This window comes from Carassius gibelio, chromosome B9, assembly GCF_023724105.1.
Source record: "Carassius gibelio isolate Cgi1373 ecotype wild population from Czech Republic chromosome B9, carGib1.2-hapl.c, whole genome shotgun sequence".
Taxonomy (NCBI): domain Eukaryota; kingdom Metazoa; phylum Chordata; class Actinopteri; order Cypriniformes; family Cyprinidae; genus Carassius; species Carassius gibelio.
Window position 1 is genome coordinate 24013527 of NC_068404.1, and position 17119 is coordinate 24030645.

At 38.5% G+C, this 17119-nt stretch overlaps 1 protein-coding gene across 3 annotated transcripts in view; it reads right to left on the minus strand.

Moving 5' to 3' along the window:
• Positions 1-17119, minus strand: part of ttn.1 (titin, tandem duplicate 1) — a 132977-nt gene that overhangs the window by 66068 nt on the left and 49790 nt on the right. For all 3 annotated transcript variants that reach the window (XM_052565195.1, XM_052565197.1, XM_052565196.1), the window contains exons 66-107: positions 16711-16977; positions 16450-16589; positions 15883-16009; positions 15292-15434; positions 14287-14410; positions 13771-14037; positions 13576-13673; positions 13121-13289; positions 12772-13038; positions 12151-12417; positions 11749-12027; positions 11251-11659; positions 11007-11131; positions 10653-10919; positions 10296-10565; positions 9924-10223; positions 9510-9812; positions 9242-9429; positions 9017-9131; positions 8647-8931; positions 8402-8553; positions 8168-8315; positions 7910-8087; positions 7011-7132; positions 6641-6928; positions 6247-6543; positions 5978-6164; positions 5771-5886; positions 5387-5686; positions 4886-5185; positions 4680-4785; positions 4377-4573; positions 3962-4267; positions 3575-3853; positions 3180-3479; positions 2748-3050; positions 2248-2628; positions 1858-2160; positions 1447-1746; positions 910-1206; positions 456-740; positions 61-354 (exon numbers count right to left, since the gene is read on the minus strand). In XM_052565195.1, the coding sequence (XP_052421155.1) occupies positions 61-354; positions 456-740; positions 910-1206; positions 1447-1746; positions 1858-2160; positions 2248-2628; positions 2748-3050; positions 3180-3479; positions 3575-3853; positions 3962-4267; positions 4377-4573; positions 4680-4785; positions 4886-5185; positions 5387-5686; positions 5771-5886; positions 5978-6164; positions 6247-6543; positions 6641-6928; positions 7011-7132; positions 7910-8087; positions 8168-8315; positions 8402-8553; positions 8647-8931; positions 9017-9131; positions 9242-9429; positions 9510-9812; positions 9924-10223; positions 10296-10565; positions 10653-10919; positions 11007-11131; positions 11251-11659; positions 11749-12027; positions 12151-12417; positions 12772-13038; positions 13121-13289; positions 13576-13673; positions 13771-14037; positions 14287-14410; positions 15292-15434; positions 15883-16009; positions 16450-16589; positions 16711-16977 (9849 nt within the window). The remainder of the gene's footprint in view (positions 1-60; positions 355-455; positions 741-909; positions 1207-1446; positions 1747-1857; positions 2161-2247; positions 2629-2747; positions 3051-3179; positions 3480-3574; positions 3854-3961; positions 4268-4376; positions 4574-4679; positions 4786-4885; positions 5186-5386; positions 5687-5770; positions 5887-5977; positions 6165-6246; positions 6544-6640; positions 6929-7010; positions 7133-7909; positions 8088-8167; positions 8316-8401; positions 8554-8646; positions 8932-9016; positions 9132-9241; positions 9430-9509; positions 9813-9923; positions 10224-10295; positions 10566-10652; positions 10920-11006; positions 11132-11250; positions 11660-11748; positions 12028-12150; positions 12418-12771; positions 13039-13120; positions 13290-13575; positions 13674-13770; positions 14038-14286; positions 14411-15291; positions 15435-15882; positions 16010-16449; positions 16590-16710; positions 16978-17119) is intronic.

Sequence of the window (17119 nt, forward strand, 5' to 3'; positions counted from 1 at the left end):
ATTTTCATATATAAGATAAAATTAACTGTTCTCATGAATGTATTATTTAGCTTTAGTTACCTTTAGGATCTGCTGCTAAAACAGGTCCAAGTTCAACAGGAGCACCAAGGCCATACTTGTTCCTTGCGACTACACGGAACATATATTCTTCTCCATCAAGAAGACCAACAATGTCACATTTGCAAGCAGCAACTTCTAAGGGTTGTCTGTAAATGTGCATTTTGGCATCTTTTCTTTCAACAACATAGCCCATGATGTCACTTCCACCATTATCCAGAGGATCTGACCAGGTGAGTGAAATCATTTTCTTGGTCACATGAACTGTCTTAAGATCAACCACTGGTCCGGGGACATCTTTTGTTCAAAAAAGAACAAGAAAACATCCCAGTGAGGGATTACATTGCAGGTTTTAATAGTAAAAAAAAAAAATCTTTAATAAAAATAATTTGACTTACCCATTACATCCACCTTAACGGAAGCAGACTTGGTTCCGCTGGGGTTGGTACCTGTGATCTGGTATATGCCATGGTCAGTTCTCAAAGCATTTTTGATGCTTAAACTGCTGTTTTTTCCTTCTCTCTCAATAACTGTGTGTTCCTTGTCTGGCTCTGCATCATCTTTTGTCCACTTAACTTCTGGTACAGGGCGTCCAGTCACAACAGCAGGGAGACGCAATGTTTCTCCAGCTCTAATGATGACTCCATTCCTTACAGATATATCAAACTCAAGCCCTGGGGCCTCTGTAAATTCAAGTACAGATGTAAAATTTGGTCACAATTTATCTTATACATGCAAAGCAATGCTGAGACATATCAAAATCGGGGCTTTATTGTTTAAAGAGTTTTAGGTCCTCTGTTACACTCACTGTTTGTAGAAAGGAGAAAGTGCCACAAGTTGTTTTTAACGTACCTTCTGGCTCTTTGGCTTGAACAGGTTCAGTCATGCCTGGTGCTCCATGACCTGCTTCATTTACAGCGTATACACGAAGGTAATAGTCAGCTCCCTCGGTCAGTCCAGTCACTGTGTATTTGCGGTCTTTGCATCTAAACTCAGTACAGCGGACCCAGTCCTTCTCTCCAACCAGACAGCGTTCAACATGATATCCAAGAATTTCTCCACCACCATTGTACAATGGAGGTACCCAACTGATATCGATAGTTGTATTTGTGACATCAACAATTTTTGGTACGGGAGGGCCAGGAGGCACTGCAAATACAAATATTGTTACATTTCATCAAATTATGAAATCGTTTGGATCTAGTTAGAATAAATCCAGTTTCATCACACTTTAGTTTGAGGACCATTGCTCACTATTAACTAACTATTTCTTCAATAAATTAAAGGGTTACCATAAGCTTTAGACTAAATTTTAGGAAAAAAAAACAACAACATTTAAACCAATTTAAAGGCCTAATATAATGTTTAGTTTTTATTTTTCACACTTACAGATTGCATCCATTGCAGTCTGAGGGTCAGTTGGTGGACTGAATTCTCCCGGGCCAGCAAGATTTTCGGCACAGACCCTGAAGACGTAAACAAGGCCCTCCAAAAGACCCTCTACCTTAACCGAAAGTGAATTAAGGAGATTGTTGTTCACTCTGGTCCAATATTTGCTGTTGACTTCACGTCTCTCAACCCAATAGCCCAAGATAGGGCTACCATTGTCCTTTGGCTCATGCCAGCTGAGAGCAGCTGTGCTGGAGGTAACCTCTCCAATTCTTGGCACGTTGGGAGCATCAGGTGGTTCTGAAAAACAATATTTCCAAATATTTTCAAGTGACAATTAAAATTTTCAAATAATTTTAAATAAAACTAAATATAAGTACCATTCAAAGTATTAATAAAATATAATTTTACCAAATTGATTCTTTGCAACAAGTGGTTCAGAGTAGCATGGATGTCCACAGCCAAACTTGTTTTCAGCTGTGACTCTGAAGATGTACTCCTTTCCTTCAATAAGCTTGGTTACAGGGTAATTATATCCCTTGTGGGTCGAGGTCACAGTTACCCAACCAATCTCATCAGTAGTGTTGTCTTTCTTTTCCAGTATGTAGTTGATGATCTCACTGCCACCGTCATCAAGAGGTGCATCCCACATGCAAACAACAGAGGTGTTCCTGATCTCATCAAATCCAAAGTTAACAGGGGGGCCAGGCTTATCTGTAAGTTACAACAAGCAGAAATGTTAATACATTTTTTTATTAAATAAATGCTTAGGAAGATACTTTAGTTCAAAAAGTAACTCACCAAGAACATTGACTTCACATGATGCTGTTGCAACACCATGGGGATTCTCAACTTTAATAGTGAACATTCCATGGTCCGTTCTGATGGCATCACGCACCATCAGAGCAGTTTCACACCTTTTGCTCTGGTCAAATGACAAGCGATCTAAAAGTGGTGGATGGAATTCTTCTTCAGGTTCAGGCTGAACAGACTTCTTTTTCTTCTTTTTCACAATTTCTGGTTTCTTCTTAGCTGGTGGCTGCCTCACATTCTCATCATTTCTGAGCCATGTAACAGTTGGGTAGGGAGATCCCGATATGTAAGCATCCAATCTAATCTCTTCGCCCTTTTTGATACTGAGGCCAGATGCAATACGGGCATGGAGTGATACCTTTGGTGGTTCTAAATTAGAAAAAAAAAAGTAGAATTAAAAAAAATACACAACAGTTACATGTAATCTTTTACTTGACACAGAAGATTTCATATTTTAAATGAAACTGTAATAGATTTTTTTAACATACCAACAGGATCAGCAGCCTTAATCAATGCTGTACTGCGAGATGGTTCACTTGCTCCTGCAATGTTCTCTGCACGGACACGGAACTGGTATTCCTTTCCTTCCGTCAAGCCAGTGACAGTGTAGGAGAAACCAGGTACCAGATTTGGAACGCATCTTTCAAATCTATCCCCATCTTTTTCAATCTTCTCAAGAATGTACCCTGTGATTGGACATCCACCATCATATGGTGGTGCCATCCAAGTAACAGTGATCGAATTTGAGGTGGGATTGTGTCCTTCAACTTCAATTGGTGGGTCTGGGTGTTCTGTAATTAATGAATTAACAATAATAATAATAATAATAATAATAATAATAATAATAATAATAATAATAATAATAGAACATAAAAATGTATCTAAAATAAAATATTAATTCAGAAATTAATTATACTCACGTTTTTGTACTTCTGTTATGACAGGATTACGGAGTTCAAGAAACTCGCCACTACCAATCTTGTTAACAGCCTTCACTCTAAAGTAATATTCACCATTGAGCATAAGATCTTTGACCACAAAACTTAAAACATTGTCTCCAGACATTGCAGGCAAAAATGTCTTCTTCTGAGCTTCCCTACGCTCTAGAACATAGTGCAGGATTGGGCTACCACCATCACTCTCTGGAGGCTCCCAAGAGATCTTGCAAGAGTTCTTGGTGACCTCACTGGAAGAGATGTCCTTACATTGTCCAGGCAGGCCTTTTAATGGAAAATATGAGGCATTGAGGTATTTTTAAGCAGTAGGGCTTTATAATTGTGACAAATGGAATCAGTATACCTATAAAGTTTCTTACCAATCACTTTTACGTTGATTGTGCCAGTTATTGAACCTAGACTGTTCTCAAGCGTAACAGTGTACACGCCAGCATCTTCGTGTTTACACTTGAGAAGCTCCAGGTGAACACGATTGAGTTCACATGTCAATGTCAGTCTGTCTTCAGTCTTTAATTCAGTGTCACCCTTTTTCCAGACCATTGATGGTTTCGGTATTGCTCTGTAAGGGATTTTTATGTCCATCTTCTCACCCTCAATGATAACAATGTCTTGGGTTTCGAGAGTCATGGTTGGTGCACCTTTAAATATTGAAAGATGTATTAAAAATCAGTACTAAAGCAATAAAACAATACAAATATTGTTATACACACACATTCATTCACAATAAATAACTGAATAGTACTTACAGTCAGGGTCTTTGGCAAAGACTTCATCTGAAATTTCAGAGGGATCACTGACTCCAATAGCATTGATAGCACGAACTCTAAGAACATATTTTTTCTCAGGAATGATGCCTTCCTCAGCCTTAAACCTGAGCTCTTTGACAGGACGAGCATTAATTCTCATCCACTTCTCAGTTCCAGCTTCTGACAGCTCAACATGGTAGCCTGTGACTGGACTTCCGCCATTCTTTTCAGGAGCTTTCCATGTAATGTTGATGTGCTCTCTGCTGGCATCAACAATCTTGACTTCAAGCGGAGGAGAAGGTGCACCTAAAAATCCACATGAATCAATCCAGATTATGGTGTGTACATAATATTCTATCACTAGTGTTAATGTTGTAAATTGCATGCTATGCATTTATGCATTAAATTAACATACTTATGGGATCTTCAATGGTCATGATAACAGTAGGTTCACTTGGGTCACCAACTCCAGCTTCGTTCTCAGCACGGACCTGGAACTGTACCTCAGAGCCTTCATCAACATCAGTCACCTTGTACTTGCATTCAGGGCCAGATGTCTTTCCAGACTTTACCCAACGTGTGCCTACTTTCTCTTTCTTCTCAATAACATACCTATGAAAAGGATGATTCGTAAGACTTTTTCTCGAACACCACAAGCCACACATAATTTTATTTGAAGTTTACACAACAAGTGTTTTATAAATAAAAATGTTCATACTTGGTTATGGGTCTTCCACCATCACTGCTGGGTGGTTCCCATTTCAGCTCGACTTGTCTCTTAGACACTTCAACAACCGTCAAAGCATAGGGAGGTCCAGGGGTTGCTAGAAAGGACAAAAATGACTCATTTTATGAAATCTCTCTCTCTCTCTCTTTCCAACACACACACATATAAAATAAAGATAAAGATGTAGTTCAACTTACTGAAAGTGTCCTTGGCCAAAACAGAGTCCTCTAGTTCACAGAACTCGCTTACACCAACTGCATTCTCAGCAGCAACACGGAAAACATAAAGAGAGCCTTCATTCAGTGGAGTGACAGTATACTTGGTATCTTTCACTGTGGTATCCACAGCCTGCCAGGCTCTGCGTCTGACGTCTCTCTTCTCAACAACATAGTTGGTAATTGGAGAGCCACCATCACTATCTGGTTCAGTCCATTTCAGGTCACAGTTGATTTTAGTAATGTTAACCACCTCAAGCCAGCGTGGGGCATTTGGAGGATCTTTTGGAATAAGAATAATAAAAATAATATTATTGTTTACAGATCATTGCAGGTTGAACATAGAAATCAAAGAATGTATAAATATATATATATATATATATATATATATATATATATATATATATATATATATATATTAGTTGCCTGCAATGACCATAATTCTTAAACAAATCACTTTTCAAATCTTCTGTAAACACTCACAGTGTCTCTCTTTGCAGACAACAGGGTCACTTGGGTCACTGGGTTCACTCTCTCCAGCAACATTGACAGCCTTGACTCTGAAAGAATACTCCTGCTTCTCCATCAGACCCTTCAATAAATGCTCTGTTGCTGGCACATCCTCAGCTACACGAACCCATTCCTCAGTTCCGCTCTTTTGAAGCTCAATTATGTAGGACTCAATTTTAGCACCTCCATCATGCTCAGGTCTGGTCCACTGCAGGTCTGCTGAAGTCTTGGCAATGTCTTTGATGAATGGTTTCCCAGGAGCCCAAGGAGGATCTAAAATAACAACAATTGAGATTCATGACTTCAAATTTGTACTATTTAATTGCCTTAACATTGAAAAATAAAACCGTAACATACCAATTGGGTCTTTAATCAAGACTGGGTCAGTCTCAGCACTTGGCTTTCCTGATCCTGCAAGATTTTCAGCCAAAACACGGAACCTGGCCTTCTTCTTTGTTGGCAAGCCTTTCACCCTGAAAAGGTGACATTAATTTGAAACTTTCTAGAGTTTTGCACTTCCATCACCATTAAAATTCTGACATAATAAAAAAAAGATTATCCTACCTGTACGATATGTCCTTAACTGGTAGCTTGTTACACCTGACCCACTTGTCAGTCTCCGGATCAAACCTCTCAACCCAGTAACCAGTAATGGGGCTTCCACCATCTTCATCAGGCTCATACCAAGTCAGAGTTACAGCATCCTTTGTGATATCAGAAGGCTTAACCCTGGTTGGTGCCCCAGGAGTGTCTGAGTAACAGAGAAAGATAATTAATTTTGTAAATAAATAAATGCATACATACATTTGTTATATAGTGAGCTGTACGCTTACCAAATGAATACTTTGCAACAATAGGCACATGCTCTGCAGGTGTCCCAATGCCATACTGGTTCTCAGCAGATACTCTAAAGACATACTCCTTCATGGGAATGAGTTTGGAGGCTTTAAAAATGGTTTGTTTGATTGTAGCAGACAGTTTCTGCCACTCTTCTTTATCTGTGGGTCTCATCTCCACAATGTAATTGGTTACTGGTGAGCCACCATCATCTCTGGGCGCATTCCAGGCTAGACAGCAGGATTCATTGGTGATTTCAGTGATATCAAAAGCAGCTGGAGGGCCAGGTTTGTCTGTTTTTCAACATAATGACAAAACATTAACATTATATTTATCATCACCACAGATTTCTTTAATTTGATTATGCAGAAATGACAGAAAACACCATACCAAGAATGTTGACATCAACAGTTGCAGTGGCACGGCCACTAGTGTTGACTGCCTCAATGATATAGGTGGCTGTGTCAGATCTGGTTGTGTTTGCAATGGAAAGTGTGGAATGGCCAGGTTTTGTGTCTATGGTAATCTTATCATCTGGTTTGAGGACATGGTCAGCCTTTGTCCATTTTACTCTTGGCTCTGGCTTGCCAAGCACATCAGCGGGCAGGTCAATCTTAGTGCCAGCCCTAGCTGTTAAGCCTGCTAGAAGCTTAACATCCAGCTGGATTTCTGGTGGCTCTGTAATATAATAAAATATTAATATTTAGTGAATTTTAGTGAATCATTTAAACTATTATACTGGTGGACCTAGATCACTAACCTTTAGGATCTACAGCCAGTATCTCATCTGTAGCCTTGCAGGGTCGGCTGGCTCCAAGTCTGTTCACTGCTCTTACACGGTAGGCATACCACTGACCTTCAGTAAGACCAGTCACATGGAACCTGGGACACATATAATGATAACGATTAAATATATATAATTATAAAACACACTATAGGTGTATCTCAGTGAATTAGAATGTCATGGAAAATTCATTTCAATTTATTTCAACTCAAATTCTGAAACTCATGTTTTAAATAAATTCAGTGCACACAGACCGAAGTAGTTTAAGTCTTTGGTTATTTTAATTGTGATAATCTTGGCTCACATTTAACAAAAACCCACAAGTTAGAATTCTACATAAGACCAATAAAAAAGAAACAGTTTTAGTGAATTGTCTGCCTTCTGGAAAGTATGTCAATTTACTGTACATGTACTCAAAACTTGGTAGGGGTCCTTTTGCTTTAATTTCTGCCTCAATTCAGCGTGGCATGGAGGTGATCACAGTTTGTGGCACTGCTGAGGCGGTATGGAAGCCCAGGTTTCTTTGACAGTGGCCTTCAGCTCATCTGCATTTCTTAGTCTCTTATGACTCATTTTCTCATTTGCAGGTATTTTGAGTTGATTAGATGAATAAAATATTGGCATGTCACCATATTTTAATTTGTTGAGATTTGGTGGGTTTTTGTTAAATGAGAGCCCAAATGCTCACAATTAAAAGAACCAAAGACTTAAACTACTTCGGTCTGTGTGCATTACATTTATTTGTAATATTTCACAATTGTTTCACAATTTGAGTTGAATTACTGCTATAAATGAACTTTTCCACGACATTCAAATTCATTGAGATGCACCAGTATGTTCCACTACAGGAATGCTCATGAAGAATCACCACTCACTTAAGTTCATGTATAGGATCTCCACAAGCTTCCCATTTGTCAGTGCCACGCTGGCATTTATCAACAATGTAGCCCTTGACAGCAGTACCACCATCATATCTGGGAGGTTCCCAGAGCAGGAAGATGCTCTTTGCTGATTTGTCTCTCCATTTCAGGTTCTCAGGAGGGTCAGGCACAGCTGTATTTAAAAAGAAGTTTTATTCACTGTCAAACTGTTCTTTAATTCATACCCCTCAAACTAAATAATTTAAGACTTACTGGCTGGGGAGGACACATTCACGGGTTCATCAATGTATGCTGGCTCTCCTGGTCCACATTTATTACAAGCAATAACACTGAACAGGTACTCCTTGCCCTCAATGACATCTGTGACAGTGTACTCGAGGTCCTCTACACCTGACATCACCTGAAGAGTAGATGTTTTGAACCTAAATGTTTCAATATGTACAATATACATAGACTTTAAACAAGTAACTGTTAAAAACAGCTCACCTTAACCCAGGTTTTGCGGGAAACCTCTCTTTTCTCAATATTGTACCCACTTACAGGGCTGCCTCCATCATGATCTGGTGCTTCCCACATTAGATGCACATGATGTCTGGTCACCTCTGCAACTTTGAAGTCTTTGGGTGCACTTGGACATGCTGAAAGATGCAAAAAAGGGATTGTACATTAATCACTGTGTAAAAACAACAACATAGTAGTAGGAGAATACAGAAGAAAGAACATTTGCATACCAATAACATTGACTTCGATCTCTCCAGAGACAGATGTCACATCATTCTCCAATTGTAATGTGTATGTTCCTTTGTCTGGACGCACACTTGGAGCAACAACCAGTTCAGTGTATGTAGGCTTTGTAACCATGGAAACACGGTCACCTGCAGTGACCTCTTTGTCACCAAATGTCCACTTGGGTTTGGGCACAGGATATCCCGTAATGGGAACTCGGATGACAAGAGCATTGGGAACAATGACTTCCAGACCATTCTTGAACCCACTGAGATCCATGACGGGACCCACTAAGGTTGGAAAAGGAAATTTACACATTTAAACTTATGTGTGTATATTTTTACCTATCTTTAAGGGAAATTTAAAATGGCTTACCATGAGGATCGTCAGCCAAAAGTGGCCCAATTGCATCAGCTGGATCAGAAATGCCAGCAGCATTTTCTGCACATACTCTGTAGTGATACTTCTGACCAAACTTAAGTCCAGAAACCTTAATGTAGGATGTAGGATACATAGATAAACACATAAAACAAAATAATCTTTTCATATGACGATACATTTTGTAAAATCCAAAACACAGACTTAAACAACATAACATACCCTGTAGTAAAGGTCAGGGCAAAGCCTAGCATTACATCTCAGCCACTTGTCAGAACCATCCTCACACTTCTCAATAATGTAGCCTGTAATCATACTGCCTCCATTGCTGATGGGTGTTTCCCATGACAGCTGAACTGAGTCTTTGGTCTGATTTGTGTAGTTGAAGTTCAGAGGTGGACTTGGCCTCTCTGTAATAGGAGACAAAATGTAATGTTTCACTCTGACTTTTGCAACAAATCATAGCAATCAAAATATAAACCCTACAAACCAATGGGATCCATGATCTTCACTGGATCTGTGGCAGCGCTTGGCTGGCCAATTCCAGCTTTGTTCTCAGCTCTGACCCTAAAGATGTACTCCTTGTTTTCAACAACATCTTTGAGTGTAGCTGTGCGATCCTCAGCTTTGACCACCAACGCAGGCTCCCATTTCACAGAGGTTCTGTCGCGTAGCTCAATGATATAAGATGTGATCTCAGATCCTCCATCAAAAAGTGGTGGTTCCCAGGAAACTGTGACACCAAACCTATTGACAACTCCAACCATAAACTTCTGAGGTGCATCAGGCACATCTGTTAGAAGCAGAAGAATGATTAAAAAAATATTTTTAGACAATATAAAATTAGCTGTTACATTCTCAATTCTTACCAGAAAATAAAGCAATAAACTGAAGCATAGCTCACCAAATTTGTTTTTGGCTTGAACAGCCTCATCAGTAGTAACTGGTTCTCCATTTCCAACTCTATTGCGAGCACATACACGGAAGAAATACTTGTTGTCTTTCTGCAATCCACCAACACAGTACTCAGGAATGTCAGCACGGTCTGTGGCCATTGTCCAGGTCTTGCGTTTGACGTCTCGTCTCTCAACCACATAAGCCAAGATCTTGCTTCCACCATCACTTTCAGGTTCTTCCCAAGCAAGGCTTACCTCACCATCAGCAGTGTCAACAACATGCAGGTTCTTCACTGGTCCAGGAACATCTACAACACCCTTTTATTAGACTTCCAGAACAGTTAAATTCTGTAAATCATCTAGTTTGATTTCCTACTTACCAATGACATCAAGATTAATAAAAGCCTCTCCTGTTCCATGTTTGTTCTTGATGACAATCTTGTAACGACCCTGGTCTGACTTCTTGGGGTCCTTCAGCATGTACTTTGTCCTTTCAATGGATGTGTCAATGTTTTGCCCAGGCAGGCTGATGTCATTGTAAAACCATTCTGCCTCAGCACGAGGATAAGCATCATAGGGTACCGTCATGACAAAAGGCTTTCCTGCATCTGTTACAAGGTTCTGATCTGTAGTCTTGATCTTTGGGATAGCTGTAAAGAAAGGTAGAAAACATTAACAAAAGTATCCCTTTATATGAAAACCAAAGCAGCATTAATATTATGGAAACACTATCATACCAGCAAGCTCAAGCTTGGCTCTGGCATCCTTCTCCTTTGCAACAATTCTGTATTCTCCCTGATCACGGGGCCTGATCTCACAGACTTGCAATCTATGAACTTTGCCCTCACTGATCATCTGGTATTTGTCACCCTGGACAATGATCATGTTGTTCCTCATCCATTTGACCTCAACTCTGTCCTTATTTAGTTCAGCCTCAAACACAATATCTGATCCTGGAGGCTCAAATACATCTGTGGGTGGCCTGACAATTTCCACTGGAATCTCTGTTGAAGGAAGAAAAGAAAGACGTCATTAGCAAATCAAATTATCAGGCTATAAAAATAACAGGAACAGGCTGGGGGAAAAAATACCTTCAACAAAGAGACGTGCCCTTGTCCTTTTGTCTTCCGCTCCACAGGCATATTCACATTCATCATCTGGTCTACACTCTTTGATTACAAGCTTGCATTCTTTTCCATCTTTTTCCATATGATATCTGTAAAAATAAAAAAAAAAAGAAGAGGGATTTTCATCATTAGAAAAACATTTTTTACATTAATACAGAATACTATTTCTGTATTAATTTAACTATTTGTTTCATGGTTCAAAACTCACCTTGGTCCTTCTCTGATTTCACGTCCTTCCCTGTACCATTTAACATGGGCTTTCTCCTTAGATAATTTGCAAGTGAACTCGGCATCCTCAAATTCAGTGATGGTTTGGTCTCTGAGCTGAGCGGTGAATTCAGTGGGTGCCTCACTGATGATCAGTTCCGCTGTGGACTTATCCGTCCCAGCAACTACACAGTATTCACCCTCGTCTGCGAGGCTGCAGTCCTTAATGGTCAGAGTGTGCTTGTCCTTATCCACACGATACAGAATGCGTTTGCTGAAAGTGATCTCTTGACCAGCCTTCATCCATTGGACTGTCACATTAGGTCTGTTCACTTTGCAAGAGAAAGTCATAGTCTTCTTTTCCTCTATTTCACAGTCCTCTAGTGGCTGAATGATCTTGATGGCTTCCTCTGAGATGAAAATATATCCGTCAGCATTGTACATATACTGCTTACAAAATACACGTGGTATAAAAGACAGACATATAATAACAACGCACCTAGTACACTGACGTTAGCAGAGCACTTGGCCTGCTCTCCGCGTTGGTTAGTCAGTGTAATGGTATAGCTGGCTTCATCTGACTTTTCTGCAGCTTTTATTCTCAGAGAGAACACAGTGTCTCTCTGAACCATGATAAACTTGCTGCTCTCAAACATCGTCTCATTGCCCTTCAGCCATTTGGCTTTGGCTCCCTCTGAGTTCACCTCACAGTTCAGAACGATCTCTTGTCCTTCCTTTACTTGGGTATCCTTGATGGGAGTGATTATCCTCAGTTTTTCTAATGAGACATATAATGGTACCCGTTTTTACTCCAATTTAATATGACAATTCAAATTGAAACATTTGCAGACCTTTACAGAAACATATTAAAGAAAAATATACTAAAAAAAGGAGAACTTACCAATCACCAACAAGTCTGCTGAAGCTTTTACAGAGCCAATGCGGGCAGTGAATGCACCCTCATCTTTTAGCTCGCAGTTTTTGACAATGAGTGCCCTCCTCTTGCCATCGACAACAATTTCATACTTATCATCAGTCGTAATTTCTTTGTCTCCTTTGAACCATTTGACTTCATAATTTTCCTTAGACACTGAGCAAACAAACTCAACCTTTTCACCCTCAACAGCCTCTTGGTTTTGGGGCCTAGCAATGAACTCAGCTGCCAATTCTAAAGCAATAAAGAAAGTCAATTGTAGGTGCATCAACATTCTTTGACTAATATACTTTTATTTTTAAGTCATTTGAGATTACTGGAAATGGACTTTTGAAAACAAATTTAAAGAGATTGCACTCACAAAGAACAAACTATATATTTAATAGCCAGAAAATATATATCTTTCTGGCCTGGAAATCACAATTTTAAAATTCCTTGCTTTTCTAGGTTTTACATGACCATGGGAACCCAAGCTATTAGTAAGACTTAAATATCAGAATCAGAATCAGAATCAGAAAGAGCTTTATTGCCAAGTATGTATTGCCAAATTTAACAGCGAGTTTGAAAAAATCTAATCTTAAAACTTACCACTGATCTTTAGAGTTCCTTTTGTTTCAGAAGCAGGGAGTTTGCACTGGTACTCGCCAGCATCATCAATATGAAGGTCCTTTATGATGAGAATTCTCTTTCTCCCATCTGCAACATGTTCATATCTACCACCCTCAGGGATCTCCTGGTCACCCTTGTACCATGTAACCTCTGCACTGGGTTTGGAGACCTCACAAATCATCTTAATGCTGTCAGTTTCGGTGCCCTCAACATTGGACAAGTTCTTTGTGAATCTAGCTTCCTCCTCTGCAAGGCAAAAGGAATTATCATTAACTTTAAGCCTTTATTTTTAGTTTGATTTTAGAACAATGGCTGAAGCAAAACTTACCGACAACTGTCAGCATTCCAGAGGATTTGGATGTCCTTGCATCACATTCATATTCTGCTTCATCATCAAATACTGCCTTGCTGATGATGAGAATACGCTGTAGTCCCTTGGAAATTATCTCATACTTTTTGCCTTTTCTGATCTCAGCGCCATCTTTGAACCAGCGAACCTGTGCAACAAACAGTTATGAATCAATCCACTCTTTTTTTGTCAAATTTTGTGTGCATACTGTTTTTAAGTAAAAGAAAGAAATTTTAAATATTAAGAAATTACGAAAATCATGAACATGTTTTAGTTCAGTTTTGCTAAAATTGCTAGGCTATTAATATAATTTGTAATTAAAACAATTGCATTAAATATCAAATGTAAATCATTCACAGCTTCATTAGTAGTCTCAGACCTCTGGACTGTAAAACTCTTTAAAAACTCTTGACTCTGTTACTGTAAAAAAATACCTTGGCACTTTCACGGGACACTTCGCATTCAAACTTAGCAGATTCCTTCTCCTTAACCTCAACATCATGAAGAGGCTTTGTGAATTCAACAAATGGAGCTGAAAAAAAAAAAAACACATACAGTATTTGCTTTATACAAATGATTTGTGTTATTTTATGTCTTTAGTTGGCCTTATTCAAGTTTTTTAAACTTACGTTCAACATTTAAGAAAGCAGATGTCTTGAAATCCTTTGCATCACAGGTATATGTCTTGGAATCGTCAAGGCTACAGTCCTTGATGATCAGTCTCCTTATGCGTCCCTCAGCTACCATCTCATACTTCTTGGTTTTACGGATTTCCTGTCCGTCTCTGAACCACTTCACGTCAGCCTTCTCCCTGGACAGTTCACACTCCAGAATGGCTGTGGCTTCCTCCTCAACAGTCTGGTCCTCCAAAGGCTTGGTGAACTCAACTGGTGGCTCTGTGATATGTGGATTTGAAACCATAAGCAATATCTGTTTATGCCTCTATAATATATTCGATTATAGAGAATACAGGTTGTTCTAGGGTTATTACAGTACACTTAAATTACAACCATAAAAACATGTTGTTACCTGAAATAAAATGAATGTAAAATAATATACATAAGATTAAATATAAAAATTAGAATAAAATAACTAAAACTACAATAATAATTAATAAAAACGATATAGACAAATGAAAAACATACCGTTCACAGTAAGTTTGGCCTGGGTTACAAAGTCCTTTGCAGTAAGTTTCACTTCCCCAGCCTCCGTCATCTTGACATCTCTTACAGTCAGAGAATGCAGTCTTCCTTCTGCTCTGGTGACCACCTGCATAAAAGAGTGTAGGACAGTCTTTAAGATAGTTTAAAAATTATACAGATTTAAATGATAGTTAAAAATATATTACCATATTTCCATAAGTATGTCACAAAATTAATATTAGACATTATTGAGGACCAAGGAGAGGTAGTGGTCATGGTGAAATATCCAATTTATTTCCAACATTTATTATCTCTGAAAAGTCCTGAATGGGCTCTGTACATGAGGAACTGACTAAAATCTAATGTAACTACACGAGGATGCAGGGTTTCAGAAGGTTAAATAATAAAACATAATTACCTCTTTCTTAGTTATCTGCTTTAATTAAAGCTATGTAAAAACAACAAATTCATTGTTAATATATATATATATATATATACATATATATATATATACATACACATATATATATATATATATATATATATATATATATATACATACACATATATATATATATATATATACACACATACACATATATATATATATATATATATATATATATATATATAATGTCTAAGTGGTTATGAAGTTCACTATACCACCACTTCAACAACACTCTTGAAGCAGTTAAAAATAACCAGAAGGGCGCCTGCAGGGCAGAATGGCCCAGCGTTATCTCGAAACTTAGAGCAAGTAATGCTGGAAGTCCTTATATGCAGAAAATATTTATACGAAGACTTTTCTCTTGAAATTGTCACCCTAAGATAAACAAAATATACATACTATGTGTGTGTACTGTATAGTTCACCTATAGTCTGTTGTAAAAGTATAGCATCATAACAAATCACAATGAAATCAATGAAAATCCAGACAAGAACAAAACTAAATTAATAATGCCCAAATGAACATTAAATCTAACAAAATATAAAAGCACAGAATCTCACCCTGTCACTTGGCTCCATCTTTGTTGGGCCAACGAACCATTCAACTGGAATATCTTCATATGAGAGCTCACAGTCAAAGGTAGCAGTCTCTCCAGCAGTGACAGTGACATCCCGCAGAGGTCGCAGGACGCCAATTGTGCGTGCTTTAGAAGAGGAAATGGACATCCTTAATAATAACAAGAGACTATCCTACTACTACAATTTCTCATTGTTCTCTATCACTAAGTCTCAATTTGCAGTCTGAAGGACTATTCAGCTTGACACAGGATCCTGTATCATTAGCATATTGAGATTCCACGCACTGCCTGTGGTCAGATAAACTAGGAGGCATGTTTCAGTTCTGCCAGTAACCCCCACCCTCTCCTGATAAGGTATGGGGCTTCTAAAATAGTCTTGAGCCCTGATTGGCAGTTGACTAATCCCAAGTTATCTGTCATAGTCACCCAACTATTTTTATCTTCTTTAGTGAAACAAGAATGCAGGTTGGTTTGTTAGCCAAAGTAAAAAATAAATAAAATAAAAAATAAGGTTGCGCAATTTTTGTTATATATTTTATTATATAGTTTTTTATTCACTTATGAGGATTCTCACCTTTAACTCTGAGCTGAGCAGTTGATTTTGCGTTAGCAGCACTGAAGTCCACACCACCAGCCATATCCATGCGAACATTGTAAAGGATAAGCATGTGCTTGGTGCCTTCCTCCTTAATTTCACAGTCCTGAGTGAAACAAACACATTTATTTGGGGCTGAAAATATTGACATAATATGAAAACAATAAAAGAAAAGAAATTATATATAATTGTGTGTGCACACGTGTGTGTGATCTTGTTTTTGTGAAATATCAGGACACAACTCTGTATAATGACTTGGGTATGACTTGGGTATTACAAGGAGAGGGTGACTTATGGGGACATAGCCCATGTCCCCATTTTTCAGAACACTTATAAATCATACATAATTAGTTTTTTTTTTGAGAAAGTAAAAATGCACAAAGTTTCCTGTGAGGGTTAGGTTTAGGGGTAGGGTTGGTTAAGGGCGATAAAATACACAGTTTCTACAGTATAAAAACCATAACGCCTATGGGATGTTCCCACTTTTCACAAAAACAAATGTGTGTGTGTGTGTGTGTAAAAACATGAATTTCAGGAATCCCTTACAGCAGACTGGTGCAGGGCATCTCCTTTGAGTTTCCAGTTACCATGAACATCCTCCTCAGAGATTTCTGTCTCAAAGCGAGCAGTCTCTGTCTCTGTGACCTCCACACTATACAGTGGACGGACCATTTTAATATCACGTTCTGCAAAGAACAGGAAAGGAGAGGCAAAGTTATAGGCGTTCATAATAATTTAATATATTTTAATCTATTAATCTAAATATGGATTAACAAAAAAAAAAAACAATACATTAACAATACATACCTTCAATGTTGAGCTTAGCAGCTGTCTTGTCAGAGCCACAGTCGCACACATATTCACCAATGTTGGCCTTCTCTGCCTTCTTCACTGTCAGGATACGTTTCTTTCCATCAGCCTTGATGATGACGTTCTTAGAGGGAGTGATTTCCTTGCCGTCTTTTAACCATTTCACCTGAGCAGATGATTTGCTCACTTCGCACTTCAGGACAACCTCATCCTTCTCAACTGCAGTGTAGTCCTGTAACTTGGTAGTGAAGTAAGCTTCTCCCTCTGTTGATATAAAGGAGAACAATGAGGTTTTTTTTACATGATTTACCACAAAAAGGCCCTGTATGTAATACAATAAAAATTAAACCCACACAGGGTGACAAAGACCTTGACACATAGTTATTTTCTCTATGGGCTAGTAAGC